The 25,057-nt window shown below is 39.6% G+C and overlaps 1 protein-coding gene across 4 annotated transcripts in view; it reads left to right on the top strand.

The window, feature by feature from the left end:
- Positions 1 to 4,303: 4,303 nt before the first annotated feature.
- Positions 4,304 to 25,057, top strand: part of RASA2 (RAS p21 protein activator 2) — a 102,107-nt gene continuing 81,353 nt past the window's right edge. For 3 of the 4 annotated variants that reach the window (XM_033132538.1, XM_033132537.1, XM_033132539.1), the window contains exon 1: positions 4,304 to 4,487. In XM_033132538.1, the coding sequence (XP_032988429.1) occupies positions 4,355 to 4,487 (133 nt within the window). In that variant the 5' untranslated portion in view covers positions 4,304 to 4,354. The remainder of the gene's footprint in view (positions 4,488 to 25,057) is intronic. The other variant, XM_033132536.1, reaches the window with a different exon arrangement.

A 25,057-nucleotide genomic window follows, 5' to 3' on the forward strand; every position in this document is an offset into this window, starting at 1 on the left:
CTCCTTCCCTGACTCCTGGAGGCACAAACTCAAATGTGTGCCAAGCAGATGAGTGACAAGTTTCTTAGCCTCAGGAGACCTTAGTTATGTCTTCAGAACATGAATATCAGCTGGGTCATGGCCTCAGGTCCTCTGGCCTGGTTCTCGCCAACTGGATGGAACATGTCTCCAGGGTTTTTGATGAATGGACACATTTGCCCAGACAAGTAGAGAAATTCCTTGAGTACAGAGTAGCAGATAAAACTAGTGCACAATGGCCCAACTTTCCAGCTTTCTTTTCAGACTCATTGCTTTTTCAGTCTGAAATGACAAGAAAAGTGCAGTGGAAGTGGAGTGGATACGCCATCAAGTTCAAAAGGAGGGAAGCTGAGAAACAACTGAGGTCAGATTTGCCTAAGGGCATAGACTGTCCCATGCTTCAACATTCAGGCCGTTGGTGTCCTCCTCTGGGACGTGAGCAAATTTGAAAATATTTTTAAGGGAGGAGCTGGAGGCTTTAGGGTAAAAACTTGTCCATATTTTTAGACACATCCTTGTTATGGCCAGATTTGATCTTGAGGTAAAATATTAAAAGTATATTTGAACTGGTCTGCAAAGATATTTTGAATATGTAAGTTCTCACCTTCCACCACTCCAGCTTTTCCAAAAAGAAAAATGCTGAATGGTTTAGAGACTATTTGTACAATGTAACTGAGTGCATGATGTGGTACTCTGATGAGATGATTGGGGAAATCAACTCATCATTGACCAAAAGAACTTGCCTTCCCACTAGTAGAGCAAAAATATTTCTGCCTCATGAATATACAGTCCTATGAAAATGATCTCTGTGTAAATATTAAAAAGCAAGCACATTTCTCTTTCCTGACTCACCAGAAAGAAGGTAGTAAATAACTCAGGACCAGGAGCTAATCCCTCACTCGCCATGTTATACGTTGGTGGGTGCTGATTCAAAACAATGCTGTATAACTGACAAGTTCCAGAATTAGTTTCTAGCTGGAGGACATGTTAAAAGGCAATGCGGTTTTCCTACCTCAGCCACCATGAAGCAAGCCAGTTTATGGGTGAAAATGACTGAATGGGTTAAAAACTGATGAAGAAATAGGAAAAGACGTAGTAATGAATGGTTTGCTCATCAGAACAGAGCGGGTAGAGATAGGAGTGATAGGCTTTAAATACATTCATTAATAATTTGAGGAAGGAAGTGAACTGCAAGTTGTGCGTGATGCAATATTGTTCCAGTTACTAAACATCATGAAGAAATGAGAGGAACTGTAGACGAATTCAAAACACAATGCAAGGGCAATAAAGGGAAAGAGATGTAATAATAGCTTTCTTGTAATTTTACTGTAAATCTTATTAGTCTTTATTAAACTTTATTTCCCAAATATTTTACACTAAGGAAACGTTGACTCTGCTACAGATCTTTGCATAGCAGGCCAGTACCAGTTAAAGAATAGTAATGTCCTTAAGTGCTTATTCAGAGTTAGAGTGATTAAGAATGATTTTGGATGAAGGAAATTTGGAGTTTCTGGGTTTTAGTGAAACAGTATGACAATTCTGAAATTTGCAATAGGAAGACTGCTTGGAGTTAAAAAAAAAAGTGGAGTGTCACTTCATGTAAAATTGTTTTCATACGTTCAGTAACAATTTAATTGTAATAGAGTTATGGACTTAAGGTTAAGCTAGTGAAAAAGAAGGTAACTTAGGAGAATCTGGTACAGATATTGACATTTTAAGGTAGGAAACAAAGCTTTAAAAACTAGCTTTTAATTTCAAATTGTAGGATGTTATTGAAGTTTTCTATTCCTATTTTAACCATTTGGATAGGTATGATAATGGATAATAAATACAAATCAGAATTTTCAAAACCGGGAAACTTCAAGTCTTCAGCGTGGAGGAAGTAAGTGAACTAACATGATTCAATTCATTTGTTCAACAGATATTTATCGAGGGAGTTAAAAACATGAATCTAGGAGAAGAGATAAACAAGAATACAGGTCCATAATACCTGTGACCAATGCCACAAAAAGGTACAAATAAGAACCTCTGTCAAAAAAACAAAACAAACAAAGAAACAAACAAAAACAATCCTTCATCTATGAGAGAAAGAGAGAGGTGAATGAGGCACCATTTGGCCCTGTAGAAAGAATGTCACTCCTAACAGAGTCAGACTGGTGGGAAAAGTGACTCAGTGTGGCCGGAGATAAGAGGAGTTAGGTAAGTTGGGTCCAGTCCCAACACTGGACACTTGCCTGAGGAATTTGAATTTTATTCTTTTGTCGTTTCTAGAACTCTTCATGACCTGTAGTGTAGCTTGCTTGCTGGCTGAAGGGATGAATGAAGCCATTGATGTTTTTTTTTTTTTTGAGCAAATGACAAACTCCAATTTTTGCTTTAGGAAGATTAATTTAAGTGGTGTGTAGGAGGAATGAGAGGGATGGGAGACCTATTATAAGAATTCCAGTCAAGAGCATGAGTTTCCTGAGTTAATCCCACTACTACAGTATTCCACTGGCTGCTTCACACACATACTCTCGATAATTATTTAATCCTGATAATAACCCTTTGAAGAAGGAAGAGTAAATATAGCATTCTCATTTTACTGGTAAAAAGCAGGTTCAGAAAGGGTGAGTAGCTTGCCCAAATGTCGCACATGTACAAGTGGTAGAATTAGGCTCCAACCCAAGTCTGACTCATAAGCTCATGTCCTTTAAAACAAACAAACAAACAAACAAACAAAACTACAGCAAGTTGATACTATTCAAATGAGGAAAATTTTAACAAGGACAATGGCAGGGAATGGAAAGGAAGGAAGGGAGAGATTTCAGCAGTAAGAAGGATGTGGCAACTGCAAACAGTATGGTGACAAGGGATTTTAAAAAGTCAGTTAACAGAATTTGTATGGCTTTGAACTCAGACTTGGAAAGGAAGATAGGAAATCAAATTTTGTACTTATTGTTTGAAATGACAGCAAAACATCCACACAAGAGGAGGTAGATTCACTTTCTGCAATGTGTAAAAATCACGTAGAGATCACCTGCAACACACCCGAGAACTGGAAGTGTCACACCTCAGCAACAGACACCGACTAAGGGTATTCTCTCTGGCTGTCCAGCCTTTGCACAAGTGGCTTGTACTTCTTGGCACATTTCTGCCTCTCCTGGCTTGTCTTTAGTTCACCCCCCAGTGCATTTCCCAGGAAGGCCTCCCCTGAGTCCCCAGTTTCCTCATCTTAGTTCTTTTTCCCCAGTGCCTTTGTTCTTTTCTGTGTCTCCCCATAGACTGAGCTGCTGCTGGAGGGCTGGGGCTCTCTTCACCTTGACAGTTGTGTAGTTTCTGAGGCCATCACCAAGTCTGACCTTCTAAAAATGTTTGTGACAGACTGATTCCTATTGTTGCCCTTGGAAAACAACCACACTGCCCTAGTAAGTCACAGTTTCTTCCTTCTTAAGGCAGTGCAGTGAACAACCTCAAGACCAGGAAATCATCTTCCTCATCACATACCAGGGTATTATTCATGCAGTTTACTCACTGTAAAGAGCGCCCTTGAAATAAAGCTAACAATAAGTCAAAAATTGACGAATTTCCTAGTATCAATTAACTTTTAACAAGCCCACTTGCGGTGGTGGGGGTGGAGGTTCCACCCTCCTTTGCTCTTTGTTTCCGAAATACACAGTGGTGGTCAAGACTTCAGAATTTCTCTGTGGGTGTCAGGCAGGCACTGCATTCAGGTTGTAACTGGGGACGTTGCTCCTTTTTTGAACCAGCTTTTGCAGAGCAGTGTTCTTACTTCAAAATAAGGATTTGCGTGTGGTGTGTGTGTCTTGGGGGTAGGAAGACATATGGGTATTATTGGGGGGAGTCACTAATACATCTCTGGGATCCTTTGGAATACGGGAGTTTTGAAGTCCACCCAACTGTCAAATTCCATCCTATTCCACAGGGAGTTCCCTTGAGAGTCAGGAGATGTGGAAGTCCGCTGGTGCGGGGAGCCTAATTCCCAGAGGGTTTGGGGATCTCGGGAGGGCCGGGGTTTTCTCGAAGTGGTGTTTGAAGGCTGCTCAGAGCCACGACTTGGAGCCTCATGTGGCTGGCGCCTGGGCTTTTGTGGGGCAAAGAGTAGGAAAGCCAGGAGTTCGGTTCCCGCAGGGGTTGCGGCCCAAGTTCGGGACAGGAGGGCGGCGACTGCAGGGTGCGGCGGAGGCGGGGCCGCGGCAGGGCGGGGCGGGGCGGGGCGAGGCAGGCCGAGGCCGGGGCGGGGCCAGGCGCGGGTCGCCCTCGCCTAGGCCGCCGCTGGGCTCCGCCTCGCCGGGCTACGCAGGCGGCGGGGCTGCGGCACGGGCCGGGCGGCACCATGGCGGCGGCGGCGCCTGCTGCTGCGGCGGCTTCTTCCGAGGCGCCGGCGGCGACTGCGACGGCAGAGCCTGAGGCTGGGGACGAGGACAATCGCGAGGTCCGAGTGCTGCAGAGTCTGCGGGGCAAGATCTGTAAGCGGGGGCCGGGCTGACGGGACCCACCCAGCGGCGGCGGCGGCCGCGGGCTGAGGGGGCGGCGGGCGCGCGGGGGTGGCGGCCCCGAGCCGCGCTGGGATCGCTGGGCCGTGAGGGGGCCTGGGCGGGAGCCGGAGCTGGTCGGGGGCCCGGCGAGACTTGCGGGGACGCCCGGCACGGGTGAGGCTGGAAGGGGGGTGTGTTGGGGGAGGCGTCGCCTGGACGGGGCGGCGTGGGCTGGGGCTGCCCGGGTCCGGAGGGAGTGGAGCGCGGGGGAGTTGGTCCGGGAGGAGGGCGCCTGGGCAGCGCCAGCGTGAGGGGCTCGGCTTGGGGGCGCGGCCTGAACCCGGGGACGCCCCAGGTCGGGGTGCGGCCGGGGGCGCGGGCTGGGGGCGTGAGGTGCTTCCGGCCGCCCTCAGACGCAGGCCTCCCGGCAGCTGCGGGCGCCCGGGAGCTGCCCCGAGGTGGGAGCGGTAATTACCGGGAGGCGCGGCCGGAGGAGGAGGAGGGCGGGGAAGTGAGGCTGGCCCAAGGGGGAGGGGGCTGCCTGTTTCTTGGGCTCACGAGCCTTGGCGAGGTTGGAAAATGCTCCCTGATCTGGAGGAAACAGGCTCCCTGGGACTCAAGTGGCCGCCGCACGGGGTGTTTGGGAGGGGCTCGGGGCTGGACACCTGTACTCGCCCCAACTCGCTGCGGCGGTGACTTGAATCGAGAGACAGCGTGACTGACAGTGAATTCAGGCAGGATGTAGTGGCTTCCTGTGAGCAGGTCTCAAAACAGTCATCTAGCCAGCACTTAACCCACTTAATTCATTTCCTTCTCATGCATTTAATTGTTACTTTTGTGAGCGAGCCATACTAGTTGACTTAATACAAAATTTTTGCTGAGAGGCCCTGAGCATTACTGTAGACAGACCATTTGAGTTCAGTCATTTGGACATTTATTTTGGGGGGAAAATGACCTTTTGGCGTCAGACTGCCAATTTTTCACAGTAATTTATTTAGAGGAAACACTTCTTTTTTGCTATTTGTAAGATAACATCAATAAAACTTCTCTTTGCTTTTGTCAAACGTTAGTTTTATTTTCTTTATTCAGTATCCTCAGACTGGAAATGTGCTTCATGTTTCATGTAAATAACCTTTAGTTATGCGGAGTACATGCTTTTTACTTTGACGAAAATCGAACTGTATTAAAATGGCTAACAATGCTCTGTCTTACGCAGGATGTAAAATGTTCCTCTTTCTGAATAGTGATATTATTCACTGATCTTGGATTCTCCCACATTCCTCTTTTCAAGTTGCCCCCACCCCACTTTCAAGTATTTGGGATTTTATTAAACCTCAAAATCAGACATGTTATGTGTTTTTCCTGGGGCTCTTAAGAGAGTGCAGTTCTTAAAATCTGGAAAATTACACCAGAGAGGTAAATCTTGTCTATATCTAAATTCCAACATTAAAGTTACTTTCTAGGGTATTAAAATCTTTTTAGAATTCAGATTACATCTTATACTTAATATTTGTATATGTCTAATTTGATATTTGGGAAAACTGTAAATGGGCCAGAGTTTCCCCCTTGATCTAATTTTCCAAATTTTTACGACTTTACATTTTAGTGTTAACTTGATGCTAGGAATTGTCCATTGGAGCCTCACGGGTTTACATAGCTGCAGATTATACCATGGAATTACGCATACACATGTTTTGGAATTGAGAGTTGGGGTTGGGCTGTATAGCTGCCCTGCACTTTCACCTGTTCCATGGCAGAGATATCACAGTAAGAGATAGTACTGTGCGTGAACCTTGGGCCCACAGATTAAAAACAACACACTACTTTGTTTCCGTGGGTTAGAGCAACCCCACTGCTCAGACTTGGAGATTGATCATCCAGTTGCTGAGAGTGCTATTACCACTTTAACGATAGTGGAAATATGACATCTGTTATCTCAGTCAGTTTCTTGCTTTTTGAATTGCTCAGCTTTATAGCTCAGATCATTGGAGTGTCTGCTTCACAGAAAAAATGCATCAGGATACTTATATACAGAACTTCTCTCCACGTCTGTCTCCATCTGCTCTCCTTTTAGCTGGTGTAATCCAAAGTTGGTTGACCTTCAGAACCCTGTGAAGAGATGCTGTTTTCTGTTTTCCTGAAACTGACATGTGGGTTTTGCATGGTGGGGGTTGGGGGGCTGGAGGAGTCATTAGCAGGTGCTAAAGTCACAGAAATGGGATGAGGATGGTTCTGACACTGAAGATACTAAGCAGCTTGGAGGTGGGGGTAATCTGTCAGCTTTTCTTTTGACCATATTGGGAGACCTTGGGCGGGGGTGTGAAGGCTGATAGTGCCCATTAGCCTGGAGATGTGCTGGCAGATTCCACACTGCTGACTGAGTCTCTGATCTGGAGAATTGGAGATCCATTGGGCTGAAAGGGATCCATTGGGCTGAAAGGGAAACATCCTTTTTCCTAGACTGGGCTAAGACCCTTCAACTCCAAATCATATCAGCAAAAAAGTGAGGCTGGATTGATTTCTATATCTTTCAGGTTCTAGAGGTAATGGTCCACAGCCTTCTTTAGGGGTTTCATTCCAGTATTTATTCCCATATACTTCACAAGGTGAATTACCAGGCTGACAGATTGAAACACTATTTTATGGTCAGTTTCAAACAATCAACTGACGTTAACAAATCCAGGGCTGCTGACAATTATTTTCTTACATGCTGATCTTCGATTCCCTGAGGTCATTTTAGTGCCCTAGGGAACTATGGCAGTTTCCTGTGGTCTGCTTCCATCATATTCAACAGGCAGGTTTGGTTGTTGGATATCCTACAGTTGTCATATGAACCCTTGATAAAGAAAATTAAGGGTTACTCCAGACACCATCCTTTGGTCTGTGCCGTGAGTGGCAAGTATGCTAGGGCAGCTGAAGCACTTTGCATGCTCTCCCCCCGCCCCCACACACACACACAAAAACAAAAAAACTCATACACAAGCAAAAGAAGGGGATTGGGGCTTTCTCCTTTATACTTTTAGGCTTCATGCTGTTGTTTTGTGATGTCCTCCTTTTTGTTTACTGCTTTTTGTTAAGCTTTTCTTGTCCAATTAAATCAGATTGTAAAATGGTGCTGAAAGAGCCCACACCACCTCATGCACAGGTTTACCTGCTCAAGGGAGAGCAGGTTGGAAAGGAAGCCAAATCTGAGGATTTGGGTGAATGTTGAGATATGTAGTACAGTGTGAGGTTTGGTTCCCTGACACATCCCAGAACTTACTTGGTGTCCCTGATAATCTTCAGGTAAAGAATGACCTATGGCTATTTGGCAAAGTAGGATCTATGGGGTATGCTTGAGTTCACATGCTTCGTCAGGTTAGTCACCTAGGTTTGAATCTTCACTTAATTTCCAACTCGAGTTAACCTCTGTGTGACTCTGTGTTCTCATATGTAAAATGGGAATAGTAAAATCATCTATCTCACAGGATTGATTTGAGGATTAAATAAATCCTCTTTTCTGATCATTTCTTCCCCTCCCTCCAGGAGCTGGGTCAGACATGGACCATCTCTTAGGAAGGAGTCAAGTAGGAGATAAAAACTAATCTTTATTTGATGTTCTTGTCCAACATATACTGGCATTTTCTGGTGTACAAAGCTGATTAAAATCAGAAGACCTGTGTTCTGTTTCATACATTGTTTATTATTATTCGTGCGGTGACTTTAGGTAGCTCACTTACCTTTGAGCTTATCTTCCTCATCTTTAAAATCATGTACATTGTTCCCTCTGCCTGGGTGTGTCTTTCTTCTTTCTTCTGCCCCATGTTTAAGTTAGAGAACTCCTACTCATCCTTCAAAACCCTGCTCCATGCAATCTCCTGACCAAAGCCTTCTTTGGGACACCACCAACCCCCATCCCTGGGGAGAAGGTGTTAGGCCTTTGTACTGCTGGGAAATCATAATTCCTTGTCCATTTCCTTATTATATAGTACATTTCATAAAATTCATTTATTTCCCCTGTTAGACTGTGTACTCTTCCAAGGTAGAATTCATTCTTGTTCATTTTTTTCTTGTTTAGCTATCCTAGTGTCAGCATGGTGCCCAGAACAGACCTGGCCTTTAGAAAATGCCATGCCTCTCACTATGTTATCCTGAGGAGGATTTGAGATACAAGATGCGAAACTGTTTTGTACATTTTATTGCTGAACAAACTAGAAGAGATGGTATTATTAAAAGAAAACTACATGGATCTGTGGCAGGAAGATCATCCCTTTGAAAATCACAGTGCCGACTGAGCTTAGGTTTGAACTGTTGCCTAAATTGCCTCATTAGGAAAAGGATTACATTTTTCTAAATGCTTCGATTGCTTATTATTAAGGGATTTGACTATTGTTACCTGACTGTATGTATTTCATGAATATTGTTAATACTTGGTCTTTAGCGTGGAAAACAAAAAAAAAATCTCATAATCACACCTTACACTAAATGTTCTTATTTGTCATGGCAGGTTTGAATTTTTTGGTAATATATAAATCGAACATTTTATTGACCACAAAATAGAATTGAGAGGGAGAGATTTAAAAGTTTATTTATGCTAAGAATTCATTATTATCAGATATTTGAAATGAGATAAGTTGTTTAAGAAATTAATAGAGGGAAAGGTTAAAAAAGGTTTTGTTCATGCTAAGAATTCATTATTGTCAGAAATTTGAAATGAGATGATGAGTTATTTAGGATGGAGGAAGAATCCATCTTTCAGATGGATAGAAATGAGAGAAAAGGTTCTTTGTAAAAGTTCGCAGAGCAGTCTGCTAATCATTTGCTCTGAGGAAGACAGGAGGTAAACCTCAATGAGTTCATAGAGTATTTTTTTCTTTTTGAACTTAGAACTCTCTGAATAGACTCTAAGAGCCTGTGAAATTAATGTAGCCGAAATAAAACTATCGTTTTATCCTTTAATCATAGATGCTAATCCTATTTCTTTGTTAATGTGCTTTATGAAATTATTTGACAATAATACCAGATTACATGTTTTATCTACTAAGGAAGTTCTATGCTCTTTTGAGAGCTGCTAAATTTTGTTGTATAGTCATCGATTAATGCAACTTTAGTAACTATGTATATTAAGAAATTTCTATCATATATCTTTAGTTTTGTGTGTCATTTTAGTCATGAAAAAAAATCCCTAGTTAAAATAATATACCTTATAAGGTTATATTTGTGATATTTGCAATACACATGCAAATATCAATGAATAATAATTGACAAATTTGTTACTAAGAGCTTGGTTCTAAGAATACTATTAATGACAGAAGGACTTTGGAAAAATTCTTTAACTTTGCTGAGCCCGTTTTCTCACTTGTAAAATGAGAGGTTTGGATGTGGTCTTTAACATCCCTTTTAGCACTGTTTGATTTTTGCTTTTAAACTTGAACCATCCGGTTTAAGACATACGTGGTACTTTAACGCTTAAATGTATTTAGTATACCTATTGTGCATAAGATGCACTGTTTTAAAAATATCTAAGATTTATTGGATAAGATTATTTGAATTCTAAAGTTTTTTTCCTCTGTATGTTAATTAATTTAGTTAGCAGTACATTAAACATATCTGAGTGATAGGACATTAGCCCACGGGACTGTGAATTGGGTCTAAGCTGTGAATAGGATGAAAAAGTTCCTTACTGGTTTATCCTGAAGTATATTTTATACTAAGCAACAGTTGCTTTCAGATACCCGAATGCGTAGAGAATTATAGAAGTTTAGAGCTGGAAGGTAGAGAACATACTTGTTCTGTCCTCTCATTTTTCAAACGAAGGAGCTGACACTCAGAGAGTCCAGGTGTCACACAGTTAATGGCCTGTTGGCCACTAGTCCACTAGTATTATCAAAGTTCTTTCTAAAATGCTACTTAGGATGAATTCATTAGTACTAGTGTTGCAAACGTACCTCATTTAGTATAAGAAGATTGCACTGCCTTATCTAGTGACGTATCCAGTAGTAACAGGTTTTCATTGTGCCATCTACACACACTCATCAGTTTCATTTTAATACCTTTGTGAAGTGGTTAGGATTAGTGATGAGACTATGGTTGTGACCTACGTGGAGACCGAGCCTGGGTGCTTCCCTGTTTGTGTCCTGCTCAAACCTCGCTGTTTTCAGTCCTGACTGCCCATCAGTGTCACCTGTGAACTTAAAATATTCTAATGCCCACGGAATCATAATTTCTGGGGTGGTACCTGGGCATCTGTAGGTTTAAAGTGTTCATCAAAGGGTGATAATGGACAGCCAGGATATCCTGGTGAACTTTTTCTTTTGCAAGTTGAACAGACTAGCCACAAACTGTCTGAATGATAGCAACCTGCTGTGCATGACCAGTTAAAAGGGATCATAGAAAGTTTGGTGTGATCACAGGGAAGTTTTAATTTGTTTGAATATTTTTGAGAAGATTTATTTATTTGATTAGGTGATACAAATACCTGGTATAAAATTCAAAAGATAAAAACAGGTATACATTGAAAAGTAAGTTTTCTTATTTCTGTTGTCCCCTAGCCATTCCCACTCCAGAAGCATACCAGTTTTTCGTGTATGCTTACAGAGATTATTTAGATATTTACAAACACAAATGTAGAGTATTAATGTCTCTCTCATCAGCTTACAAATTATAGCAAAATATACACATCGCATATTGCTTTTTTATACTTAACAACAATAGTTTGAAGATTTTTCATATCCATAATATATATAGGGAGCTGCCTTATTTTTAACAGCTGCATAATATTCCATCCTCTGGGTATACCACCATTTATTTAACCAGTCCCCGATTGATGTTCATTTAGGTTGTTTCCATTTGCTATTACAAACATTACTGTAATAAATAACCTTGTAGGGATGTCATTTTTAATATGAGTGCATGTATCTATTAGTAGGCTAAATTTCTAGATGTTAAATTGATGAATTGAATGGTATGTATATTTTTACTTTGGAAAGACAATGCCAAATTGCTTTTCATAGAAATTACAGCAATTTATGCTCCTACCAGCAATGTATGAATGCCTATATCTTTACACCTACATAGTGTATATTTTAAAACTTCTTGATCTTTACTGGTCTGTAAGATGAAAGGAAACATTTAATTTGTAGTTTTAATTTGCACTTCTTCTAAATGAGGTCAAGGATCTCTTCATATTTTTAAGACCAATTTTTATTTCCTGTTTTTTGGATGAACTTACCTGTTTATTTCGGTTTTCCTTTTTTCTACTAGAGTATCAGTCTTCTTACTGATTTGTGGGTATGCTTTATTCAGTAAGGAATGTAGCTAATTTTTTTAGCGGAAATATATTTTTTAATTTAAATGCTTTGGCTGATGCTTGCATTTATTCTTGAGAAGTTGATTATGAGATCCAGTGACGGCAGTCAGTTGTCGATCTCATCTTACATAATTTCTGATACTAGAATAGAGCTGGAGAAAGAACTGTTTGAGGAAAGGTAAGTGACAACTTATAAACAGGAGTTAAAAGAGAAATAATAGTTTGGGAGAAGATTTTGCAACAAATCCTACAGACAAAAAGGAAACACATATGTAGCACTTACTCTGTACCAGGCAGTGTGTTAAAACACTTTAAGCGTATTAATTTTTTTTTCCTGTATAATTTCTTTATGTTTTATTTTGTTTATTTCTTTTTTTTTAATTAAATTTATTGGGGTGACAATTGTTAGTAAAATTACATAGATTTCAGGTGTGCAATTCTGTATCACATCATCTATAAATTACATTATGTGTTCACCATCCAGAGTCAGTTCTCCTTCCATCACCACATATTTGATCCCCCTTACCTTCATCTCCCACCCCCCCAACCCCCTTGCCCTCTGGTAACCACTAAATTATGTTCCCCAGATTAATTTTCAAACCCCGTGGCCATCTTGTGGTTACTGATTGTTTTCTAATCCCCTCACCTTCCCCCTTACACCCACCCCCTCCCCGCCCATCTAGCAACCCTCAGTTTTTCCTCTTTGTCTCCAAAAATTAATTAACGTATTAATTAATTTAATCCTCATGGTAACTGTAAGTACAGTTATTATGACAGGTGAGGAAACTGACGCACAGAACAGCTAAACTAAGTCAGTTGACCGAGATCAGACAGCTGATGAGTGGTGGACCTGTCGTTGGGCAGACTGGCTCTAGAGTCCATCCTGTTAATCTTCACCTTCTAGGCTGTGCTGCCTCTATTTGTTAGTGTCCGGAATATATAAAAAGTTCATACAAATATGAAAAAGGAAAAGGCCACTAGAAAAATAAAGAATGTGAATAAGCATTTCACAGAAAAGGAGATACGAAAGGCTAATAAACATAAGAAAATACTGGTAAGATTTAACAAAAATCAATCAGGGAGATACAAATTTTAAAAAGTCATCAGTTTGTGAAAACAGAAAAGCTTGTTAATTTCAGTATTTTGTGATGATTTAGGGAAAAGCTACTTTCTTCACTGTTAAATTGGTAAAGCAATGTTGGAGAGCATTTTGACAGTATCTGTTAAAAATTTAAATGTATATACCCTATGCATTTCTATTTCTACATATCTACCCTATAGAAAAATTTGTCCAGTTGCGGAAGAGGCATGTACAAAGATGTTTACTGTTGCCTTGTTGGTAAAACAAAACGATTAGAGACAACTTAAGTGTCTATCACTAGTAAAATGGCTACATAATATTTTCAGATACATATTCTATAGCAGCTAAAAAGAATGAGGTGTATCTATAATATGAAAGGAAAGAACTTCAAGATGATTATTGAGTGGAAAAAAAGCAAATTGTTACAATGATATGTGTGGTACATATGTGTTTTATCTTTCCTACATGTATATGGGAAAATGCACAGAGAGAAATTGTAACAAGTGTACCTTGGTTACCGCAGTGATGAACGAAGGGAAGTAGCCTTACTTACACTGGTTTATTTTTCTGCAGAGCATTTGTGTATTAGCTGTGTTATAAAAAATGACATTTGTGTAAATGAATTTGATACTAATTAATCTCTCTTGCTCTACTGTTGAAGGCTATCCTATCTACAGAAATAAGGGCAACTAAATGTTAGGCTTGGGAACATTTCGAGTGCACATAGAAGTAAAGGCAACTTTTCTGTCAAGTTTTTGCGTAACTGTTTATTTCCTATACTTTGCCTGTTTTCACTATTTGTATTAAAAAAGTTGACTGAAAAAAATTGAATGTTTTGTTTCAGAGGAATGTAGTAAAAAGAATAATTTTGATCCTTTAAAATAATAACGTGTGTGAGTGGTGCAAAACCTCTTAATTTTGAGTTTGGACAATTTTATGTAAAATTTTCTTAGGATAGGGGGAAATGAACTACATTTATTGAGTATTGATTTACTCTTTTCTAGGTACTGTGTGAGGCTATTTTGCAAATTGTTTTATATAACCCAATTTCATGAAGGAGGTTGTTATTCCTCTTTTAGTGAAGAAGCAGATAGAAAAGTTATTTGTCCAGGGTTTAAAAAAGGTCTTTAAGTTACCAAAGTCCGGATCTTTTCTCCAGCAAGTTGCCTAACAGATGATATAAAGGACAGAACTGATGAGTACATTTCTGTTGTCAAAAAGTTAGTAATTATCCCTAAATTGGTTGTGGTCTAACATAATAGATACTCAGTAAAATTAGAATGTTGGAATGCTATATCTTTAGTGTTGTTTTGGGGGGTCACAAAAAAATGTTACTCTTCTGTTTGTCTATGTTTATGTGAGTTTGTGCTTGTGAATGGTTCTTCTAGAAAACACACAAACACACACTGACGCACCCTCTACATGCATGTGTATGGGGTGCAACTTCTTTATATCCAGGTGCCACTTTTTTTTTTGAAAAGCACTAGATCATAATGAGTCCCATTTTGGGTCTCTGGATGCCGTTACCAGAAATAGCAGCCGTATTCCATACATGACCCGGCCATATAGGCCTTAGTTCTGCTACAATCTGGCTTTTGGCCATTTGTTTGCTTGCCTCACTGGTCTCTCCTGGTCAGTTTAGGAGCCTTGCTAAGCTTTATGTAGCTGTAGGAACCACTGGCCGACCCGAGGAGAGACGCCTACCATATGTGTTTCAGAGTTTGGTTTGCTACTTGAGAAGGGGGCTTAGGGATCAGCACACTTTCAAAACTGAAGCCGGAAGTGGGCAAGGCAAACCACAGGAAGATCCTGCCTGCATCTTGGCGACGTACCTCTATAACCCATGGACGCTTCCTGGCAATACCTTGTGAAACTTGCTTTTTCATGTAGAGTAGTTTCCTAACTTCTTGTTCTGTGCTGAGCTTCACTCCAAGGTGATTAATACGATAGTAATATAGATAACTATGATAATTATTATGCACATGACTTGGGTAAAACAACTGGCCCCTAATTATGTCCTATCGACTTTCCCACTGAGGAGTTGCATCTTACCTAGTAGGACACTTTTGAGGAGTTGCTGTGGAATGTATGCTTTAACCTTGATTTTATGCCTTGTCAAGAATTATGCTTCTTGTTCAGATTTTATAGCCACAAAACAGTTCTTTGCTCACTGAGTTTAGGCTAACCACCTAAACTATGCTGGGTTCCGGGGTCCTTTGATCACTCAAGTGCTTGCTCAGTAGTGTGACCTTGTTTTTAGGCACCTTGACCATTGCACATCCTTACTTCCATGATGGAGTAGGAATGCAGTGTTAGTGAAACTTTATTATTCCCTTTTTCTTTAACCTCCAGGTAGGTTCCAGGTTAGTATCATACTGCCTATTCTGAGGCAGAACCAGATTTCTGAGAGGAATTATGTAATCTGTTGATTTTTTTTTTAGGTAACAGTTGCATGGGATTATGGAATCTCAGATTACATTTTTTAAAGCTCAGATTATATTTTTTAAATCATTTAGTGGAAGTGAGAAAAATTGCTTGACACCCCCGTTATCTGTTCACATTAATTTGTGTGTTGGAAACCCTCCTTATGCCTAGTGATACCATTTCTCTTTCTCTGCCTGAATAATATCAGAAACGTATAACTTTTCATTGGTGCTTTCAAGGTGACAAGTAAGGAGGGAAGTACCTCGCAGCTACATAACTTTTTTCTCTTCAGTGGTTCTTAGCCCCTCACCCCGTTTCCTTTTTTTTTTTTTTTTGCTACCATGCACCTTGGGTAATCTGACATACTCTGAAGAGGGTGAATATAAGACTCTTAGGAAGGTCGTGTGTGATTATGGTAGTTCTCTTCCTTACTCCACTGAAAACGATAAAGATAAATGAACAAAAGAGAGTTTTTATCTTGTGTAAGATGTCTTTATCCTAGACAGTATATTATATTAGCTATACAGAAATTGGTTGATAAACGATAATATAGCATGTTGAAAGCATGGTTTTCTGCTGCTTTTCTAGTAACCACCTAACTAACCTCTCTGAGCCTCAGCCTCCTCTTGTATAAATTCGGAATAGCAGTTTTTCTAATCTTACAAAGGTTAAATGATTTAATACACACCGCCCGGCACCTGCGCTCAGTGAAGTGTGGGCTGTAATGTAAGCGGTAGTGATACTTGGTAAAGTATACTCGCATAGTTTGTTTTGATGAACAGTTTATTTAATATAAATCTATATCTAGTTCTTGTACTGTTCATCAGATTGAACTGGAATAGGTAGCAATGTCTAAACACGTTTGAAATCATTGTTACCATGTGCTTTTTAAATGTCGTGTCAGAATTTTGAAGCTGTGGGGAACCAAGAAGATTAACTAGTGAAGGGGTTGCAAACTCCAGTCTACAAGACCGGGCGTAATGAGGTAAATCCAGGTAGGGATGGTTATGATTTAGTAAGGGGTACCTGCAATTTCTATTCAGAACCATGGTGCCAGGTCTTTGATTATTGAAGAGAAACCAGAAATAATGTACCTATTAGTAACTCTCCCAGTTTCTAGATTTCTGCTATATATTTTTTAATACTTGGCAGGCCAAACAAAATAAATCTCTGGCTGGCTAACCCCCAATTTGTGTCCTCTAAAACAGTTCAAACCCCTCACTTTAGAGATGTGGAGCCTGAGGTACAGAAATAAAAAGGCCAGGTGTTTTTCCATCTATTTCCCATAATAGAAATCTATTACTTCTGAAATAAGAATCTCATTTTTTAAAAATAAGTGATCTCCTCTGGTGTATCCAAATGTTAAATTAAAGATTATCTTTGGTCAGGACCTAATGGCTTGGGGAGAAGGAATTGTGTACGGATACTAACATTTTTAGAATCTCTGACCAAGGAAGGGCACTACTAGTTACTGTTTACTGAGTGCTTCCTCTGTTCTAGGCATTGTGGTAAGTGCTTTACCTCAGTTAATAGTCACAGCAATCCTGAAGCATTCGTTACCTCTTTTTATGCAGCAGGTTGAGACTAAAGACATACCGGTGATCAAGTACAAAGCTTGTATTGAAATTCCAATCTCTTGTTTCCAAAATGAATTCATTTAACTTGTGATACTATATTAATACCGTATGTTTTCAGAATTATGTGCCCCTTTTATCTTATTGCAAAAATTAAACTTTATAAGAAAATTTGAAAGACCTTATGTTAGTATTATATAGGATTGTCTTATTTATATATGATTACATGGCATAACAGCATTTAATTTTACTCTAAATTTGTCAACACCAAGACTATTACCGTGTTTCCCTGAAAATAAGACCTACCCCAAAAATAAGCCCCAGTTAAAATCATCAGCCAGTCAGATGCATTTAATACGTTACGACGATGTTCCAGAAGAAGATGGCATGACTGTATTTGAATAAATGTAGATTGTCGTACATGAAAGAATAAGACACCCCCTGAAAATATGCCCTAATGCGTCTTTTGGAGCAAAAATTAATATAAGACCCGGTCTTATTTTCGGGGAAACACAGTATATTTTAAGTGTACATTTGCTTCATTCTTCTTTAGTCCATTCATGTGTGTGTGCGTGTGTGTGTGAATTTAAATGATAAAGTTTGCATGGTTTTATATCTTTTCCGCATCTTAAATTCCAACCCTATGTTTAGGTTGATTCTTTTTATTAGAACATCGTATCCTGAGTCACTCAGGCAAAATTATTCTATCTCTGTAGTAGCTCTTACATTTTTCTTTTCCTCCCATTTCGTTACCTTAGTTGAGGCCCTTTAACCATCAGAGTAGTTTTCCTAAGGCATAGTTCTCACGACATAGAAATGTTTAGTGACCCTTGTTGCCTGCTGAATAAAGTTAAAACTCCTTAGCTTGACATTTCAGGTTCTGTTTGATTCCACCCTTCCTTTACAATCTTAATTCTTCTGTTTCCTTTTCAGCTCCCTTTTGCTTTAGTCAGTTTGTACTACTCACTGCCTCCTTGAAGGAGTTCCTTTTGTTTCCACCTCCAGAACTTGTTCACATTGTGCCTTACTCTTGGTATGTTATCCCTCCACCCTCAATTTCTGTATTAAAAACAACAACAACAACAACAAAAACCAATTGGAAGGTGTTATTGTGAAGATTAAGTAACGTAAAGTCCTTAAAAAATACCTGCTGTGTGTAGTGTATGTATTAACTTATTCAGTACATGGTAGCTATTGTTACGATGTAGCTTTCCTCCCACGCCAAATAATCTTCGTCTTAGGGTCATCTCATCCAAGACCCTGGCCCTTTGCAGTTTTTCTTGGGTTTTAATCCAGTCCCACTGGGATCCCTGTTGGCTCTTATCCCTGTACTTAATTTATGGTTTGAATAGACTTGGGCCTGCAGGATCTCTTCAGGACAATTTCAGAAAGGAACAGCTGTCTATTCCTCTCAGCACTGCTGTATTCAGAAAGACAGAATGGAATGGAAAGACTAAGCTTTGGAGTTTGATTTCTGTCAAATCACCTTATCAGATATGTAACTGATTTTTTTTTTAATTTATAAAAAGGAACAGTAGTACTTACCTTACAAGATTGTTGTATAGATCAAATGAGATATTTGAGAACATGTTTAGCATTGTCTTGGAGCATCCAACTACTTGATAAATATTAATCTTCCTTTCTTCTCCTAGTAGTGTCTTCCACCAGGACACACAGAAACACACATACAAACCTACAGCTATAAATGGACTCAAACACAGTCCCCGCCAGACATACACCTAAGCACCCACACGTGTGCATACTCACATGTCCAGAAGCACATATACCAGAATCTGTACCCCGTAGCCTAATACTTGGAATTCTAGACCTAGGTAAAATTTACATGGTAGGATCTGAATTTACTATTAATATCTGGCAGCTTTTATGTAGAATCATTGCTCTTGTACACAGAGTTGACTAGCTTTCCATTTGTTAGTCTAAGTTCTCAGTTTTGATCCCCAGTGGTGTTTATCTTCTTGGTTTAAACTGTTTACTTTTGACAATGACTAAAGGCTACTATTTTCTAGAAAAGACTTATCTCCCCTGTTCAGGTATTTATGCAGAAGCTGCCTTCTCAGCCGAGCCTTCCTCGGCTCCCCCGTCTCTGCCGTCTCGTGTGCTGCCTGCCCATTCCGGCCTAACGCTCATAGTGCCCTACCATGTGTACTCATGTATCTTGTTTGTTGTCTGTCTATATTAGCTCAATAAAGATACAGTTTTATTTGTTTTTCTCAGTGTTCTATCCCTAGCATCTTAGTAGGCACTCAGTAAATATTAGAATGTTTGCATTTCAGGACTGGTTTGCTTATTTTCAGCATGGTATTTCTATATTAACATTACAAAGATTCTTATACTTAGTGCTCTTGATAACTGCATACAGGAGCCCTTTTTTTTTGTTAAGCTTTTGAGCAGTTGACATAGATCAGCCTAGATCAACTAAAAAAAAAAAAGCTTATGTACAATTTTATAATTCGTGATGTGATATTAGAACTGTAATTGCTCATGCTAGAGTTACACACACACACACACACACACACTTATTCAGTATTCACTTATTTCATTCTCTATTATAAGCTAAAACGGTACTAAGAATTGATCTCTTCCCTTAAGAAGTATATATAGTTCGGTGAAGACACATATAAGCATTCTTCTTTGCTGGAGACTTCCCCTCTCTCCTAACTCAAAATAAAGAGCTCTGAGGCTCAATCTTCAAATCTCTTCTTTTCTCTCCATATTTCTCTGGGAGATCTTGTATAGTCTCACGGTTTTACTGAGATTATGTAGTTCTTGATGGTTCTCAAATTTTATCTCCGTCCTGGACTTCTTTGCCCTCTTGACATCTACACTTGGATATTTAATAGGCATCTGAGACTTAATATGCCCAGTATAAAATTTTGATCCCCTTCCTCCCTCTGGAAATGGCATCTCTATTCATCCAGCTACTTAGGCTGAAACTCATAAGAAATCATCCTTAACCCCTCTTTCTCTCACACCCATATCCAAAATATCAAAACTGTTGGCTGTGTTTTCAATATATATGCCCAACTGACCACTTCTCTCCATGCCGGAACTGCCCCGCCATCCACCCTCCTCCCATCTAACTTACCTCTAATCAAGGTTATTACAATAGCCTCCTGTTAGTCTCCTGCTTCCACCCTTCCCTTTGGCAGTGAGTTTTCTAAAACAGAAGTTAGATCAGGCCATTCTTCTCAGAATCCTTCAGTAGCTTCCCATCCCACTCAGAAAAGCCTAAGACTTTCCACTGGTCTACAAGACCTATTTAATCTGCCTTCTTCTTACCCCTACTTCATCTCGCACCATTTCCTCCTTCTCTCCACTTTGCTTATTGTTTTAGAGCCATGTTGGCCTCCTTGCTATTACTTCAGTGTCCAAACTATCCTGTGTCAGGGCCTTTGCATATTTATTCTTTCTGCCTCTCCATCCCTTTCCCCAGAAATCCCCATGGCTCATTATTGACTTCCTTCCGGTATGTGCTCAAATGTCTTCATAAAAAGGCCTTCCTTGGGTCCCTCTACAAAATAACATTACTCTCGTCCCTCTGTCTACCCTGTGACTCTGACACTCTAACCCTACTTTGTTTCTTCCATTGCAATAAATAGTATATACTTATTTAAGAGTTTACGAAGTTTGTCTCCCCTGTCTGGATTGTGCAATAGTTCCGTGTCAGGAGACTTGTTTTCACTCATTGTTATATCAGCATTTAGCAACGTTACTGGCATGTTACAGGCACTTAATATTTGTTGAATGAAATGCAACAAGTGCAGTCCAGTACGATCATTATAGTAGAAGGACATATAAGATTCATTAGGAAATAGAGAAAAGAGTGTCATGACTACCTAGGAATTGAGGAAAGACTTACCAAATATGCCCTTAAACAGAGCTTTTTTTTGGGGAAAAAAAAAAGGTAAGAGGTTCCATACAATGAAAATAGCATTGCAGGTGTACAAAGGCATGAGAGTACACAGTGTATTGAAGGAACCAGACGTACAGTTCTGGAGCATAACTTGTGGGGGTAAAGATTACATAAGTAGATGAGACCAAACATGTAGAAGATGGTGTCAGACCATGAAGGGTTCTTATGCTAGACTAAGGAGTTTTAGATTTTATCCTGTAAGGTTAGTAGTGTGGAGCCACTGAAGATTTTGAGCAAGGTGTGATAACATATGTTTATATATTAAAAAGGTAGCTGGCAACAGTGTGAAGGATGGGGATCCAAGCTAAACACAGCATTTTATTTAAGCCATATATGATGTTGCAAGCTATGTATGATGCAGATAAATGGTTACTATCACCTGAATGGGCAAAAGGCTATTTCATTTTATGGTTGGGCGGAAACCACTGGTGTGTAGTGTGAAGGTGTTCTTGGCACACTTGCAATACATCTATGAGGGAGAAGAAATGCCCTGTGGGGGCATTAGTTTATTCATCTCTAAAAATCCATGCTTTAGGAGAGAGATTTAAAAAATTTTAGTTAATTATATTGTAAGTCATAATGTAGACTAGAAAAGTTTTTAAGGAGTACCAGTTACGAATTCAACAAAAAAGGGTGTTGTTACAGAATGAAAGACGTTGTGCTAGAAGGCCAGCCTCCTTTTTTCAGAGAGGAACAGTTTTATCAATAATATGCCTCCTGATCTTGAGTCACTGTTGACGGAAATAGTGACAGTTGTAAATATAATCAGATCTATACTATTTTCTGTAGGGCCAACACATCTACTTTTGTAGGGCCGGATATCAGCCTTTGCATATTACAGCACCCTGGCATGCACAGAATTTTTTAAATGAGGGATAAGCTAAAACATTTCTTCCTTTCATTCCACTGCAAGTGAAAACCATTTACATGACTTCAGTTGTCTTGCTCAAGTGTCACATCTCAGTGATACACTGAATGTCTTGAATACTTTAATCTTACTACCCTTGGGTCAGAATATGATGTGTAAATTTAAGGATAAGATGGAGATACCCAAAATAGTGTACATGGTTTGAATTTGAGAATTTGGCATTCCCAAATTCATGGAAACATGATCCTGTGTTATTGAGCATTATTTTAAACCACATCCAAATGCTACAGTAGGAAATGAAGACATGTTTGCCAAAGACAGATGCAACAATATAGAGAATTAAGATCCTTTTGTCTCTGTTTCCCAAGTTGAAACATTCACCTTTGGAATATGCTATCCTATTCAGTGAAACATTGTTAATGGAACAATAAAAGTAGTTTTCAGTGAGATACTGCTTTATCATTTCGGAGTCCATGTTTGATCCAGATAGTCACATCTAGCTGAAAGATTTACCAGACTCTGATGGCCAGTACCGTGGGATGGGCTTTTCTAATTTGTTGGAAATAAAGGATAAGAAAAGAAACGAGTCAGGATTAGGTTACAGAATCAACTCTAGCTAGTTTAAGCAGAAAGAGATTTAGTAAAAGATTTTAAGTGGCTTAGAGAATTGTTGGAAAGACTGAAGAAACAGACTCTGTTGAACTTTCAAGAATGACATCCCAAAGCCATATTGCAACTGGACCACCAAGAGAGTTACTGTCTCATTTAGGATCAGAAAGGTGCCTACATAATTGAGAACCTGTAATTTTAGCTGCTTGGCCAAGATCCTTGCCCCCTCTGCCATGATCAGGAATCTGCCACTATTAGGAAATAGCCATCTGCACAGACCGACCTTCATCAGTAAGCTGGTGTCCCTGCTGCTGGCTCTAGAGCCAAGCCACGGCTGCCACAACCTGTGTGACAGAAGGTTCCTTGTACCCTTCTTGATACCAGTGAAACGTGACTGGATACAAGGACCTCTGCAAACACTGCTGAAGAAAACTTGGACGTCTCCATGCCAGTACTTGCTAGTAGAAGCAGCCTAAATGCAACCTCCCTTCTCTTCTAACCTCTGAGTTTCTAGAGAGTGCATCTGATTGGTGGAACTTAAGTCATATCCACAGCCCTAACTGCAAGAGAGGCTGGGAAATGTCGTTTTAGCTTCCTAGTCTCTGCAGTACAGGAAGTCATACACCAAAGGACGTTGAAATGGATGATGAACACTGATCTATGTACCACAGTTATAGACTCTGATTGTCCTTAAGACTATGCGCTATGGCTAAGCTGAGAAATAATGATGAGAAACTTACAAGTATTTGTTTTTTCTATATTTTTATTGTTTTATAATGACACACAGCACCGTTCCATTGATTTTCCCATTTTAATTATTAAGAATTGTTTGTTTATTGAGTTTTTCATAGGTGCTTCTTAAAAAATACCTAAAATTGGTGCTTCATCTATGTGATGAATTTAATGGTATGTGGATGCCAAAAGTTTCCTCACATTTAAAGTGTGGGTAGTAGATGAAAGAGGGACTAAAAGAAAAACCGTTAGCATGGGTTACCTAAACTAAGGCTGGGCCAGTGCTATCCAGTACTGAAGCATGGTTAAATAAGGTGGGAACTGAAAAGCGATCATCTGATTTGGTAGCAGTTAGTATTATTAGTGTTCTTGCAAACTGATGGTTGCTCGATGGGAGGGGTGTTGGGGGATGGGTGAGAAAGGTGGAGGGATTAGGAAGTACAAATTGTAGTCACAAAAGAGTCACAGGGATGTGAAACGCAGTATGGGGAATATAATCAGTAATGTTGTAAAGACTATGTAGGGTGTTAGATGGGTACTGGACTTATTGGGGGGAATCACTTCATAAATTATATAAATGCCTAACCACTGCGCTATACCTGACACTATATAAAATAATTTGAATGTCAACTCTAAATATATATCCATATACATGTATGCATGTGTGTGACACACATATATATATATGGTCACGGGATGTAAAGTACAGCATAGGGACTATAGTCAGTGGTACTGCAATAGCTATGTACGGTGTCAGAGGGGTAGTAGACTTGGTGGGGTTATCACTTTGTGAGGGGTGTAAATGTCTAATCATTATGCTGTTTTGTACACCTGAAACTAATAAAAAAATATTGTTGGTGTTCTTGAAGGTTCTAATAAAGAAATAGAATCTGAAGCCAAATTGCAGGTTTAGGCTGTGAGTAGGAGGGAAAGGATTGGAGCAGAGATTATAGAATGTTTTTAAGAAGCTTGCCTTTTGAGAAGCAGTAATTTGTGTTGTTTTTGTTTTTTGGTCCAATTCACTTGCTTTATGTACCATAATTACCTAGAACAAGTGAGGCCCAAAGCACATACCACATGCAAGATAAGTACAATCTTCCAAATGTCCTCACTTTGGTCTTTTTGTGTAGTTTGATGTGAAGTGTGTGCTATTAAAATAATCTCTTTCTGCTTAGAGATACAATAGGTGCAACATTATTTTATTCTGTAACAATTAGTTACTTCACTTCTGATTACTTTTTTATATAAAGTGGCAGTTAATATTTTTACGTTTTTTTAAAAAGTGCCAATTAATTACTACTATAGTTTGGAAAGGTGCAGTTTAAAGTCTTGATAGCTGACTTAATCAACATATTTGTATGAGTGATTGGTGAGCTGAACATTAATTAAGATGGATTCTCTTCCCGTGTAGTTCATTTGAACATTAGTGACAGATACTCAAAGAGTATAGATTATAACTGCTTTTATAGGAAGTGCTGTTGAATGCATTTCATATATTACATAGAGCTTGAGTTTTTATTTATTCTAAGTAAATATCTGATAATGTCAAGTTCATTGGACGCTGCAGACAAAATAATCCCCATTGTCTCCCTCTTAAAAAGGTGGGTGGTAGGCTATGTGTACATTTATATAGTGTAGTTTTCTTACGCTGCACTTACGGGAATGAAACAGGAACATATTCAAGGGCAGTTATTTGGTGTTCCAAATTCCCTCATTAGTTGTGGAGCATGTTTGCTATGATTTAATTCCAAATTCGTTTACATTCCAAGCTCTGTAGGTAACCTAGTTGGATTTTTTTGTTAAAAAACAAAACAAAACCCTCTGGAGTATTCAGAGAGGAGTCCTCAAGAAGAAGGAGAAATCTAAAGGAGAAGCTTGAAAATAATGAAAACAGAATTGCTGATCGGTGTCCTGCAGTGAGAGGGAGGGAAGGGGTAGAGAGAGCGCAGGTAGATGGATGAACTAAGGATGAGCTTCTGATAGGAGGAAGGACATCTAGTCTTTTGAGGAAGAGAATGGATGGATACAAATTCAAATATGTATCATTTTTC

The sequence above is a fragment of the Rhinolophus ferrumequinum genome, chromosome 17 (assembly GCF_004115265.2).
Source record: "Rhinolophus ferrumequinum isolate MPI-CBG mRhiFer1 chromosome 17, mRhiFer1_v1.p, whole genome shotgun sequence".
NCBI lineage: Eukaryota > Metazoa > Chordata > Mammalia > Chiroptera > Rhinolophidae > Rhinolophus > Rhinolophus ferrumequinum.